Consider the following 15,286-nt stretch of genomic DNA (forward strand, 5'->3'; position numbering starts at 1 on the left):
ATTGTTTCATCCTGAGATTGTTTTCTCTTAAGTATGTGCAGCGTCATTTCCCAAAGCATATTTCTACCAGTGAAAAAATTATAATGCAAACTTATTACAGTTGCAAAAGAACACCACTAATATATACTACATTTTGTGCTTTAGCTAAAGGCCCTCTTAACCTTGGCATTGATATTTCAACCTGTTCAAAGCAGACAGTGTGGTCAAGCACTGTAACCACGACAGCTGAGAGTTCCTAAAGTCAATTTATTAATAGCAATTTATGCTCCACCAATAGCCTTTGGAGCTCGAAGTGGGTGAACAAAGCTGTGCCCAGAGTTGAGCAGATACCAGACAGTTTGCACTTCCACATACGTTATTAGCCATGCCTACATGACTTAGCCCTCTTTTCCTGTCATATGAGCAAGGGGAATTAGCTTTGCAGGCTCAAGATTAACATATGGAGAGAAGAGGAAAAGGTCCCATCTATTATTAATGTTGCCTGTATCCTCTCAATCAATTTTCTTCTTTACCATCCTTCCCCTCTGCCATCGAATTTCTAAATGGACATTGAGCCAATGAACAATACCTCACTTTCTTATTATTTGTTTTTGCATTATGTTTAGTTTAACTATTTAGTATACATATAAATACTTACTGTAATTCATTTATTTTTTCTATATTTATCATGTATTGCATTGTCCTGCTGCCGCTAAGTTAACAAATACAGTAGCATATGCTGGTAATTTTAAACCTGATTCTGATTCGAGTTTAATGTAAATGACACAAGTACCAATGGATGTCTCAAAGTTTGATGAGTTATCAACAACAATTATGTGGCTGAGCAGATCCTTGGATACAATGGTATGGTTTACTAGAGCTAAATGGCTAACTGCTCTTTGAATGTTCAATTGCTTAGTGAGCAGCATCCCAATGTACCTACACTAATACACATTAACACTGAGGTTTACAAGTGTGCACTCAAGCATAATATTCACCAATGTTCAACCCAGCAGCCCAGGTAGCATCGATGGAAAAGAGTAAAGAATCTGAAGAAGGATCTCAGCCCAAAAGGTCGACTGATCCTTCTTTTCCGTAGGTGCTGCCTGTTCTGCTGAGTGCCTCCAGCAATTTGTGTGTGTAGCTTCAGATTTCCAGCATCTGTACATTTTCTTGTGTTTGTTTTGTTGATGTCGTTTTGTTGCTTGTTGTGTTCTGTGCTGTTCTGTCGAGCTTTATTGGTATGCTAGGTTGGCATCAGAATGTGTGGTGACACTAGCGGGCTGCCCGCAACATACCCTAGTGTCAATCGTGAGTGCAAATAGCGCAATCGACTGTATGCTTTGGTGTACGTGCGATAAATACACTTGAGTCTTGAATAAACTTGAATCTTGAAATATGCTTTAAATACTGTTAATGGGAAGGCAGGTCACAATTTCATATTGTACAATTAAATAAGCCTCAAAATTTGTGATAAGTTCAACCTACAAATTGATTGACATTGGGATGTGACTAATCCTGCCTCCTGTGGTACACATAGGGTGGGCCAGGCTGAAGGTCTCTGCACTGTACCCTAGGCATCTCCTTGATAGCTTCCGACAGTCTACATCATTTACCATTTGCAAACAGCTTAATGGATTTATATAATAAATTCAACTTGAATACTAATTAAATGTAAAATTAGAAAGCATTTAATTTGAAATATGGGAAATGAGTGCAAATTAATGAAAAAGCATAAAGGTAAAACAAAGAGCATTAGCTCAGTACAACCCAGAAGGTCAGATGTGGAAGCTGAAGATACACTGAGCACAGGGCAGGAAAGGGCAGCATCCCAAAGTAAAGGAAATTACAGAGACATGAGAGAGGAGTTGGCCAGAATTGATTGGAAAAGAACACTGGCAGGGATGATGGCAGAGCAACAATGGTTGGAATTTCCGGAAGCAATTCAGAAGGCACAGGATATATACCTCCCAAAGAGGAAGAATTATTCCAAAGGCAAGGTTACACAAGCATGGATAACAAGAGAAGTCAAAGCAAACATAAAAGACAAAGAGGGCATATAATAGAGCAAAAATTAGTGGGAAGTTAGAATGGTGGGAGTGTCTAAGACCAAAGGACACAGCCTCAAAATAGAGAGGCATCCTTTTAGAACAGAGATGTGGAAAAATCTCTTTAGCCAGAGAGTGGTGAATCTCTGGAATTCATTGCAATAAGCAGCGATGGAGGCCAAGTCTTTATGTTTAAGGCAGACATTGACAGATTCATTCTTAATCAGGACATAAAGGGATACCGAGGTAAGGCAGGATGTTGGGGCTGACAGCAGAAATGGAATTTGCTCCTGTGGTCTTATACCTAACTGTCACCAACACCATAGCTCAGTGAAACCCAATCAGATCTGCTGATGGAACCCAATATGCAGTTGATAACCATTTTACTTGAAAAAAGAGGTGGTTTCCAGTGAACCCAGAACAGTTACTAACGTTTTTAGCTTTAAAGGATGTTCTCTGACTACAGATGAATATTTGAAACTAAAAAAAGAACTTATGGAGAGTAGATCTTTAAAAATATTTAAAATGAAGGTAGATTTTTTTTGACAGACTGGGAAAGTCTTGAGATGGGGGGCGGGGTGGTTGGCTATGGGGAATTGAAAAGGAGATGAGGCCTACAGTAGAGAATCAGATATCATATTAAATACCAAAGCAGCTTTAAGGGAATAGGTGGCAGAACAGTGCACTTATTTTCTCGTACTTATATTCAAAAAAGACCAACGGGAATTCAGTAAAGGATCTGTGCTTTTTCCTATTATAATGAACTACTGATGTAATCTTTCCATTCTTTAATTCTATGCTTTTCTTAGATTGACCCCCAACCTTTCTGGGAAATCTGTGTATTTGATGCCTGTTCCTGTGATTCCACAGGAGACTGTCTTTGTCTTTGCAATGCTATAGCAGCCTATGCACATGAATGTGCACAGCAAGGCATTCTTGTCCAGTGGAGGGCAGATAATCTGTGTCGTAAGTAAAACTGATTTAAAAATAGATTTTGAATTAGAATTACTTGTTATATAAAACATGGCTCAGTCTCTTTAATGTGGCCTAACATTGGCAACAAACAATGGTAGTGGATCATAATGCATGTCAAACTAGTTTGACATTTTTGAAAAGTTTTGAAAGGTAACTATGATATATTAAGTAAATACAATTGTCAAGGGATCTGTTATTTATAAAGTAGAATGCGTAATGTTGATGATAAAACATGAATGTTCTGTTTACCCCAAGTTACGTAAATAAACTTAAAAAGAATAAGTTCGCCTTAATTATTTGATGAGTTCTTAACAGAAATAGAGGGGATAGGTTAAGGGTGAGAGGTGAAATATTTTAAGAGGAATCTGAGGGAGGACACCTTCATTCAGGGTCCTGAGAGTGAGGAAGGAGCTGCCAATGGAAGTGGTAGATGTGGGCTTGGTTTTAACATTTAAGAGAAATTTAGTTAAGTAAATGGTTGAGAGGGTTACGGAGGGCTATGGTCCATGTGTGGGTCCATGGGATTACAGTTGAACATGGACTGTAGGCTTTGGTGCTCTATAACTACATGATTTTTTTCACTGCACTGGAACAGATGAGAGCATCACAATTTTAAATTCCTGATAGGAAGGGATTCTTTATACCAAAGAAATGTAGCCACAAAAACATGTTCCTGGTCATGGAGACCCTAAAACAGAAATTATTACCTCCAGCGGTAGCCCTTTAATTTTGTTGTTCACGTTGTTTATATGGGACTTAATGGAGGCACATTTGTGGAAATTCGGACGGGTTTGGCAAAATATTGGTAAGTTCTTGAGTTGCAGTACAGCCTAATTGACTGGCGTCTGTTTTTTCTTCTGTTCATTGAAGCTATGAGTTGTGAAGATCTAAATTCTGGACAGGCAGAACATGTGTGTGAGTGGAGATATAACGTGTGTGCATCTGCCTGCCCTCGGACCTGTCAACATCCAGAACCGCAAGAGTGCCCTGTGGTGTGTGTGGAAGGATGCCACGCACATTGTCCTTCAGGTCGGTTTGCAAATGAATCGTGAATTCAAAATGCAGTAATTTCAAAATGTTTTAAGCTATGGAATAACCTCTGAGGTTTTTGTTAACCCTTGCCATGTACACCATATAAATTTATCATAAACATAGTCCCACAAACACACTGAACAATTAGCATGTCTGCTGTAGGCACCCTTAAGACCACGGGAGACTGCTGACTCCATTCTAAATGTGTGAGGTGGCTGAAGTGGACAATGGGGATTGTTCCACAGTTGGAGCAGGTGTCCAATGGGACCAGAGGCACAGAGTTTGTGAAATGTTGCACTCCTTCCATTCTTTATATTGGAAATCTGTGTGGCCTTATGCCTGAGATTTTCAGTCCCATCTGAAATACTTCTCTACCTTGAACAGTCATGGACCAGGGGTTCCCAAGAGTTAGTATGGATATGCTGTTGTTTTCCAGGTGGCACTGTGCTCATTTCCATTAAAACCTATCTCCCTAAAAAGTACCACACCATCCAATGCTTAGGATGGGTGAAAACAACTTAGCCCCCACTATTTTTAACTGCTCACAGTTTTTAACAGATTTAGAGACTGATAGCCTGCATCTCATTACCCTGAGTGGTAAAAGAGGTAAATCTGGAAATGAGATCTGTGCCTCAGTCTGGCACGGAAGTCATGTTGGGGGATTGATTCTCATTTTGACATCACCGGCGGCTGCCCAGAGAACTCGCAGTTTAATATGGACACCCGCCAGAGGAGGAAGGTATATAGATGCAGTATTCTAAAAAGCTGAAATATCTATTTTGCCATTTCTTTAAGTGTTATTTGTTAGACTGGATCGAATCTGCATCACAGTCTTGATCCATAAAGAAAATATTTCAAAGTTCAAAGTAAATTTATTATCAATATATGTGTATGTCACCATATACTGGATGATTCATTTTCTAGCAGGTGCAAAGTAACACAAAAGACTCAATGAAAAATTACACACAAAGAGGGTATATTGGTTGTTTGTCCATCTTTGTGTGTAGTTTTTAATTGATTCTATTGTGAATGCCCACAAGGAAATGAATCTCAGGTTAGTATACGGAAACACATACATACTTTGATAATAAGTTTACTTTGAACTTTGAAATAATGTCCTTAAGGGTCAAGACTGTAATGCAGACTAGACCAGAAGTCAGTTCTGCGGTGAAGCTGAGAATAAGGTTTTTGTCAACAGATGAGATGAATCAGGGAAAAGGTAGGTGATTTTAGAGGAATGGAGGTTGGCAGGCAAGGTTGAGAGCATTTATGCCCAGAAGCTTAAGCTGGAGTTCAACTGGATGTCAAGCAAATATTTTGCTTCTGCTGAAAGTGTTGGTCCAGGAGAGAGAAATTGGTGGTTTGACAAAACTGGGAAGTGGAGAAAGTTCACCCAATAGTAGATGCCAGGAATCAGCCTGAGATTCGTCATGAAAAGGTAAAGTGGAAGTGCTGCAAGGCAATGGTTCATAGCACCTCAATGCCTTACTGGTTCTTCTGGTATTTCTGTCCTTGCTGCTGGTATAATGCAAAAAATTTTCACACAGAACTGAAAGCATGAGAATAAAAATAGATGTACCACATTCTACAGCCAATTCCTCCCATTTAGCCTGATTCATTCAAATAAAGTTGCCAGCCAACTATGAAAAAGCACTTCCCACCTTCTTTTGGCATCCAAGTTATAAGAATACTATCCAGGACATTTGTAGTGCTATAAAGTTTATTTCAGGTTCAGGTGCTTAAGCAAAAAGATGTATTTGAAGATCTCTTTGAACCTATGCTGTCAAAACATGGTGTTTCTTGACCAAAGATTTGGGCATTGGGGTATAGCAGAACTCCAGACGTCTCTACCGTTAGATTATCCCAGTAATATTACAACATTTTCACAACAGCATAACTAAAATGAACTTTTAATGTCAAAATCAACTCCTCATTACGGAAAGTTTAGAATCTGAAGACAACAGCAAAAGGTTGTTGGTACTGGAAATCTGAAATAAAACTGATCATGCTGAAGATATTATTTTAAGATTCAAAGATTCAAAACACAATATTATCAAAGAATGTATAAATTAGTCAGCTTGAGATTTGTCTGCTTACAGGCAGCCACAAAGCAAGGAACTTGAATAATCCAACTTAAAAAAAATCAAAAGCTACTGCACAGAGAATGAGAGCGATAAAACACACACTGTGCAAACAAAAAAGGCAAGCTAACAGCATCCTGAACCAGACTGAGTCACAACTCCACTCCCGGAGCGGTTGGATTAGGCCCAGTTCAAGCCTCAGTCCCCAGTTTTCACACCAGTGGGGCAGGAACGCAGAGAAGCCAGACCAGTTTACAGCCTTGGCGGAGCAGAGAAAGGAATGAACATTCGCAGGACAGTGAGCGAAATCAGCTCGACCCTCACCTCCATATCTGACACTATGGGCTTCCAGTCTGTCTGTGCTGGCATTTAAATTGCCGAAGCACTGAGTAATGGGTCTGGATCTAGGTGCCCTAATATGCCTGGGTCCGAAGCTGTTCTCGATCTCACCAAGTCGGCTTGGTGATTGGAGTGATCTAACCTTGCACCCAGATTAGGTGGACAAGAATTGAAACTCTTCTGCATGAACTCCTCTCCAAATTACTTGCTCCATCTCTGGTGGCAGTACAAGCTCCGTTTGTGACCCCAGCGGTTCAAACTTGGCCCAACGGCAAATCCCCGGAACCATCCTTACTTCTGCCTACCTTCTCACTGTCTGTGCCAATGGTTCGCCACAATTTGCTTCATGAAACAAGTCATGCTTTTAGTCGAATCTCTTGCCTTATGATTTACCAGTGAGCTGTCACTCATCTTTGGTAACACCTTCTTAAACCGGAAGTCAGGTACTGAGAGGGCCATTTTGCACATGTGGGGAGGGAAGCTCCAATTATTGCTTGTTCATCAGACCTGAAAGATTGAGGAGTTTGATATCTCCAGGACTGAGAATTAACAAAAGCATTTTCACATACTCAGCAGTAAAATGAAAATAAAGAAAAAGCCTGATGGTAGAACTAATACAAACTTTTGCAGATTTTCACTCTCATATTACCATAAACAGAATGGTTTGACAAGCCATTGGCAGTAAAGTAATACATCTTTTTGTTTTGCTATCATGTATAGGAACCATACTGGATGAAAATTCACAGAAATGTATTGATCCTGGATTGTGTCCAGTTTGTGTCATGGATGGACTACGCATTCCAGATGGAAAGACAGTCGTTCTCAACAATGGAACAGAACGTTGTCAGAACTGGTATGCTCACTCCCTTTGACTAAGTTGCAAACACTTCCAGATGCTTACTTCAGTCTGCTGATTGGGATTACTAATTTAAGATTACGAGTAACTCCATTTAACATATCTTTAAGACTCTTGACTCTGGGAGAGGCCAGTATTTACTTTTGTAGCCATATAGTGTCTTGGCAAGGGAACATACTTAATCATTTTCTAGCACCCTTTTCTTCATTTACTACTTCTGGAAAGTTATTGCTAAAATTGATTTTATGAGACTAAGTGCATTGAGTATCAATCAGCAGTTTAGAATTTTTATTATTCTGTGTGTGTGGCTTTTTGTATATGCTGCTGCACTAATAAGTGTAATTGGATAATATGTGTATCTCTGATTAAGATGAGAGTTCCTGAGATTTTTTAAAAAGGCACAGGTACACCACATTCTCCATCCCTCCCGATCACTGGTCAAACCAACGCCAGGTCATCAAGTCATGAACAGTTGAATGAGCCCAGTAGCTGCAGATTTTGAACAACTGTAAATGGACGCACTTTTCTGAGTAATGCCAGAATCTTTTTCTTTGTTAGATTTACTCAGTACCACTGTAAAACTTTGATTAATCCTCTTTCCAATGATTTTGGACCCCCAGTGTTTCAGCATGTTACTCATGAGGTAATGCTTCCCACATAATCCACTGGTGCTCTTGTACATGCACTCACTTTAAGCACAGTTCCTGTGCTCTCTTTAAACTCATCAGGGCCACATGCCTAGTACTCTCTTTAACATTAGCGTGCTTACTGGAAAGCTTTTTGTCATACTCTGTATCATCTTAAAAAAACGTATTTTCAAGTATTGATTGGAGGACAGCCAATACTGCAGCAAACCTGCCAGGCCAAGCCCATCAAAGGTTATTGCAGGGTTTTAATACTGTGCTCTTAATGGGATATCAGATATGATCAGAAGGATCACTGATACCAGAAAGAACTAGTAAACACACCTCATGCTGTGCAAAGGGCTCTGTTCATTGAATGTCTATTTGTAACAGTGTAAGTGGTGGTGATGTAATGTATAATTTACGCTCTTTCCTTTTCATGTGTGCTTCATCAGCCTGTGTACTGGAGTATCCTTGTACTGTACCCATTGTGCTGAGCCAACACCAGAGCCAATTCCAACCCCGACAGAGGAAGCTATTGAAATAGTCGATGGCTGCCACAGGGTTATGGAGCTGGCATTCTTGATTGATGGCAGTAAATCATTCTCAAAGAAAGAGTTTGCCGATGTCAAGAAGTTTGTGCTGTCCATGATGGAGCAGATGCAGATTGGTCAGTCCAACATACGAGTCGCCATGTTACAATTCCACTCCAGCATCAGCAAACAATTTGACCTGTGGGAGAAGAAGAGTGTAAGAGAACTGAAAACATTGGTGAGGACCATGAGATACATCGGTGGTTCCAAATCAAACCTGGCTGAAGCCTTGAAGTATACGTCAGTTCTTGTGTTTGGAAAGGATTCGAGGAAGAAAGTGCCCAGGGTAGCCATACTTGTGACAGCAAGCCCCTCATCTACTGTGGTTAAAGGAGCTTCACAATTAATTTCCAAGAGAAAAGTCTCTGTGATCACAGTGGGGATTGGACCAAATATAAACCTGAAGGAAATAGACTTGATCACTGCCAAGTCTCCTGGAGGGAAATCGTTTATTCTGAAAAGTGTTGCTGAGCTTAAAGAATTCAGGACAGATATCTTAGATTATATGTGCAGTCGTGGAGCCAGGCCATCAACCCCTGCTCCTGTGGTAACCGTAGCTCCAACAACAGCATCAACCACATCACCATCAGTTACCCATGCAGTGGTCACCACCCCAGACTCTGGTGAACAAAAAATGCGTGATGTTGTCTTCCTCCTGGAAGCTTCGGATAAGGTGGGAGAAGATAACTTCAACAGGACCAAAGAATTTGTTATTAAAATGATTGAACAGTTCAAAGTGTCAGAAGACACCACAAATGTATTTGTCATCCAGTACGCAGATACTGTGAGCGAAGAGCTTCATTTTACAAAAATTCAGAGTAACTGGGAAGTGATTGAAAGAATAAAGCAAATGCATTTCCATGGAGGAGAGCAGACCAACACAGGCAGAGCCCTACAACACCTCATCGAGTCGACGTTAACCACTCATAACGGTGCAAGGGAAGAGGCGCCCGACCTGGTGTTTATGATAACCAGCAACCCTCCAACAGACAGTATTACAAATCCTTTCAACACAGTCAAAGAACATGGTGTGGAATTGCTCCCAATCGTTGTTGGTCCTGACATTGATGTGAATGTATTCCCACCTCCCATTGTGAAGGCTACCTACGACAATATTCTTGAAATAGCTAGCACTGTTTATAAAGAGTGTTGTCAGTCAGAAAGTACTACCCTAGCCACCACCATCGCTATTACAGAAGGTGCAATACTGCCATCGTCAGGTGAGATCTGTTAATAACGGCATTTTGCCATTTACTAGTTTATATTCCACTAAAGGTGTTTTATCTAACCCTATCTGCAAATACTATACCAGAAATGCATCAACTTACTAATACTTGCAGTGGTGAGTAAACTATGTAATGAATAAATGACCCATATAATTATTCACTGATCAAATGACTGCTTGATAGGTGCAGGAAAATAATTTGTTTCCTCTGATAAGATTGGAAATCCACTCCTCCATTCACACCTGTTTATCCTGGAGCTGGGCAGGTTCAAAACACTATAGACTGTGTTTTGGACTTTTTTTTAATGCTCATTCACTTCGACTGCAATTCGCTTGTTTACTGGGGAAAATTTCAGTGGATAGTTTTAGGCTGATGGATTTTCACCACAACCAGCCATTGCCAAAGAAAACAGCCTCTAAACAAGTGTAAAGGTAGAGAATGTCGGTCTGAAAAAGTCCTGACAGAGGGATGTGATAATCAGTCATGGACAGACTCAAAACTGCAGTGGAAATAAAATGTGGTTCCTGCATGGTAGCAGAAAATGAAAGGCGGGAGTGAAAATATAAAATATTTTTAAAGTAAAATATAAAATATAAAGCCTCCCTTGATCTAGAAATATTTGTATCTGCACTCAACATGTATACAGTAAATCAGCCTTGAGATTGCAGGTTTTCAGACTTTCACAAGTGGAGCATATGTTGCATGTTATGAGACACCGGTGTGCATTTTATGGTCTTTAATAAACTTAGGGTTCCTGGGACAGTGTAATAATTATGACCAATTATTTTTCATTTCAAAGTTAAAACATCCAATAAAATGAAAATGTTTAATTGGGGGAACTGAAAGGTCTTTTGTCCTGGTCTAGTATTGGAGCATTATTGCAGTGTGCTATGGAGCAATAATAACTAATTTGGCCCAGCAGTCCTCTATGAATTAATATTAGCAATTGGTTAATACACGTGGGAGAAATTTGTGTTTTATTGATGTTACCTTCCTGTTTAATAACAGAGATTGTAATTTCATTGGGTAGAGCAGCTATGGAGTTTTGTCCACACATCTTAGGTTCAAAGATTCAAAGTACATTTGTTATCAAGGTATGTATGCAGTGCACAACCCTGAGATTCATCTTCCCACAGACAGCCATGAAACAAAGAGACACCATGGGACCCCTCAAAAAAAGCATTCAGAATCCAAAGTGCAACAGCAAGAACAGGTCGCACAAATAGCAAAAAATATGAGTGAATAAAGCAAAATACAAAACATCAAACCACCAAGTCATTGAAACCATGGAGGAAATGATTAAAAATAACCTAAAGAGAAATCTTGAATCTCAATTTTCTGCCATTGTTAATGTAAATATTTACTGTTGTCAAAATTGTCCAATACCTTCAAATGTCATATAAAATAGAGCCTCCTCCTATTCCCACACCATGTAGATCTAAACTGGCTCAGACATTTTTATATGTAAATTTAATATTGATTATACATGCTTTAAATCTTGTTAAGTGTATGGTACATCTTTAAAACGCATCGGTGTGAAAGATGAATGTTGTTTTATCAGAAGTGCCTGATCCAAGATTAGCTGGTTGTAGAATATTTGGAAGTATAATTCTATTATTTTTCCATAGATTTATGTGCTGAGCCAATGGATATTATCATCCTTCTTGATGGCAGTGAAAACATCAGAAAAACGCAGTTCGAAGAAATGAAAAGCTTTCTGAGGTCTTTGGTCAAGAAGGTGAAAAGAGGTCAGTGAAAGGAATAACAGTATTGCGCATCAGAACAAACTACAAATCGAAGCAGTAAAACAGTAAAATTAATGAGCAGTGAAACAGGCAATGGAAGTATCTTAAGGACGTTTTTCTTTAATCAAACATGACATTAGATTTTGTTCTTCAAGTTCCAGTGTCCTAAAACTTAGAGCATTTTGAAGGCTCCAAGTATCCTTCCTCTCTTGTCTAACCAATAAAATTGGATTAGTATCTCATTGATATGAAAGCTGTACTCTTGAACATTAACATGAGATTCTGCAGATGCTGGAAATCCAGGGTAACACACCCAGAATGCTGGAGAAATTCAGCAGGTCAGGAATAGACAGCCAACGTTTCTTGCTGAAACCCTGCATCAGGATTGTGACAAAGGGGCATGGTCTGAAATATCAACAGTCTAATTCTCTCTATGCCTGACCTGCTGAGTTCCTCCAGCATTTTGTGTGTGTTACTCTTAAACACTGCAACCCTCTTTACTTATAATCAAAAGTACTACTAACACGCAGCATTCTCCTCAGTGAGGAACAGAAAAGTGATGTATTTATTAAGCTGAGCTGGACTGAAGGTTTCAATGAACAAGGAGATTTGGGTGTTTTTGCATACCAGTCACTGAAAGAAAATGTTAAAGAACTGCAAGCAATTGTTTCTGTCTGCTGTCAGTTTGTACTGGACAGCATTCTTCTGTGTTATTATGTAAAAAAAACAAGAAGCCAAATGCTTTGCTGTTGTTCCTCTCAAGAGAATTTGTGTAGAGGAACAAGAATATTGGATCTTGCTGAGACCATACTTGGAGGACTGCATGAAAATTTGATTTCCTTAGCCTGAGGAGGGATATTTTTATCGTAGAAGGATTGCATCCGAGGTTCGCCAGACTGATTCCCGGTCTGGCATGTCTGCTGTATAAAGGGTGATTAAGCCAATTAGGTTTGTATTCACTAGAATTTGCAAGAATGCAGGGGGATTCTCAAAGAATTTGATTAAATTCTGACTGGGCTAGATAAACTGCATGATTCATTGATGTTTTTCCAAGCTGGGTGGGCAAGAAAGAGCAGCCACAGCCTCAGGTTACAGTGCAAGACAGTTAGGACTGAGAGATGGAGGAACTAACTTCTCTCAGAGGGTGCTAAGGCTGAAGTATTTGCTACTACAGAAGGCAGTTGAGGCCACACTACTAAATACTTGAAAAAAAAAGGATGCAGGTAAATTCTTTAATGCAACAAGTATGAAAGGGCATGGGGAGAGAATGGGAATAAGGAGATGAGACAGGTGATTGGCCATAATTGCTCTAAGTGCCAGTGACTGCTCAAAGAGCTGATTAGCCCACCCCTATTGTCGACCTTTCCATGTAACAAGCAATCACTTTCTGTGAGTTTATCCTTCCATCCTACCTCTCTACATGTCAGCTTGCTGCTATTCAGTGTGCCATTAAGATACACGGTGATGCTTTGTACGCAGCTTTAGGTCCGACACATCCAGGTTCAGGAACAGTTATTACCCGATGGCCATCGGGTGATGTTGATAATTTCATTCACCTCAACTCTGATACCACAAACTACAGACTCACTTTCAAGAGCTCTGCAACCCTCAGTCTCAGTAATTTATATGTATATTGGGATTCTGGTTAATTAGGGCAGTTGGGGCCAGTATATTTTGACCCAATTAAGTAGCTCCCACAATTAGCCAAAGGTTCATGGATATAATTAAAAAGGTATAAAAAAGAAAAATTACCATTTAACCGAGAAACAAATTATGCATTTAAAGAAAATACAGAGCAAATTAGAACACTACCAAATAATACTACAGTACTATAAAATTGTGTTATTTCCTAATATTTATTGATGGAAGAATTTATCCAGTGTATGCTGCCAAGGTCTTCTGATTGACTGAAAAATGAACAAAATTAGCGTAGACATCTGGTGCAGATAACGTACTGCCTTCATTGGTGTCCTGCATGAAAACCATAAGATATAGGAGCAGAATTAGGCCATTTGGCCCATCGAGTTTGATCCACCATTTCATCATGGCTGATCCAATTTTCCTCTCAGCTCCAATCTCCTGCCTTCTCCTTGTATCATTTCATGCCCTGACCAATCAAGGATCTATCAACCTCTGCCTTAAGTACACATAAACACTTGGCCTTCATAGTGGTCTATGTCAAAGAATTCCACAGATTCACCACTCTTTTCTAAAGAAATTCTTCCTCATCTCCATTCTAGAAGGACGCCCCTCTATTCTGAGGCTGTGTCCTCTGGTCTTAGACTCTCCCACCATAGGAAACATCCTCTCCACATCCACTCCATCAAGGCCTTCCAGTATTTGATAGGTTTCAGTGAGGTCACCCCTCATTCTTATGAATTCTAGTGAATACTGGCCCAGACCATCAAATGCTTTTCACATGACAAGCCATTCAATCCTGGATTCATTTTTGACAAACCTCCTTTGAAACATCTCCAAGATAAGGGGCCCAAACCTGCTCACAATACTCCATGTGAGGCCTCACCAGTGCTTTATAAAGTTTCAACATTATATCCTTGCTGTTATATTCTATTCCTCTTGAAATAAATGCTAACATTGCATTTGCCTTCCTAATCACAGACTCAACCTGTAAATTAAACTTTAGGTGATCCTGCACAAGAACTGCCAAGTCCCTCAGACTTTCAATTTTCTCTCCATTTAGGAAATAATCCATTCTTTTACTTTTTCTAGCAAAAGGCATGACCATACACTGCCCAACACTATATTCCATCTGTCATTTCTTTGCCCAGTCTTCTAATCTGTCTAATTCCTTCTGTAGTTTATTTACTTCCTCAAAACTAACTGCCCTGCCACCTGTCTTAATATTGACTGCAAACTTTGCAACAAACCCATCAATTCCATCATCCAACTCGTTAACATGTAATGTAAAATGAAGCGGTCCCAACACAGTACCCTGTGGAACACCACTAGTTCCCAGCAGCCAGTCAGAAAATGCTCACTTTATTCCCACTCTTTGCCTTTTGCCAAGCAGCTACTGCTAGAATCTTTCGTGTAATACATGGCCTCTTACCTTATTAGGCAGCCTCATGTGTCGCACCTTATCAAAGAAATCCTGAAAATCCAAGTACACGACATCAACTCATTCTCATTTGTTTATTCTGCTTACTACTTCTTCAAAGAGTTCCAACTGATTTGTCAGGCAAGATGTTCCCTTGAAGAAACCACTGACTACAGCCTTTTTAATATGTGCCTCCAAGTACCCTGAGATCTCATCCTTAATAATCGACTCCAACATCATCCCAACCACTGAGGTCAGACTAACTGGCATATAGTTTACTTTCTTCTGCTTCTCTCCCTTCTTGGTGACATTTGCAATTTTCCAGTCTTCCAGAACCATTCCAGAATCCAGTGATTCTTGAAAGATCATTACTAATGCCTCCATGATCTCTTCAGCTACCTCTTTCAGAACTCTGGGGTGTACACCATCTGGTTCAGATGACTTATCTACCTTCAGACCTTTTAGTTTCCCAAGAACATTCTCTCTAGTTGTGGTAAATTTACACACTTCATGACCCCTAACACCTGGAAGTTCCATCATATTGCTAATATCCACCGCAGAAAAGACTAATGCAAACTACTTATTCAGTTCATCCACTTTCTTGTTGTCCCCCATTACTAACTCTCCACCATCTTTTTCCATTAGTCCGATATTCACTCTCACCTCTCTTTCATACTTCAGGTATCTGAAAAAACTTTTGGTATCCTCTTTAATATCATTGGCTAGATCAC

General features: G+C 39.7%; 1 protein-coding gene across 1 annotated transcript in view; it reads left to right on the forward strand.

The window, feature by feature from the left end:
- The window catches only part of vwf (von Willebrand factor), a 122,608-nt gene that overhangs the window by 50,536 nt on the left and 56,786 nt on the right, over positions 1 to 15,286 (forward strand). Inside the window, exons 25-29 of the mRNA XM_073066229.1 lie at positions 2,837 to 2,993; positions 3,873 to 4,031; positions 7,175 to 7,307; positions 8,389 to 9,746; positions 11,381 to 11,500. Of these exons, the coding sequence (XP_072922330.1) occupies positions 2,837 to 2,993; positions 3,873 to 4,031; positions 7,175 to 7,307; positions 8,389 to 9,746; positions 11,381 to 11,500 (1,927 nt within the window). The remainder of the gene's footprint in view (positions 1 to 2,836; positions 2,994 to 3,872; positions 4,032 to 7,174; positions 7,308 to 8,388; positions 9,747 to 11,380; positions 11,501 to 15,286) is intronic.

Source organism: Hemitrygon akajei, chromosome 14, assembly GCF_048418815.1.
Source record: "Hemitrygon akajei chromosome 14, sHemAka1.3, whole genome shotgun sequence".
Taxonomy (NCBI): Eukaryota; Metazoa; Chordata; class Chondrichthyes; order Myliobatiformes; family Dasyatidae; genus Hemitrygon; species Hemitrygon akajei.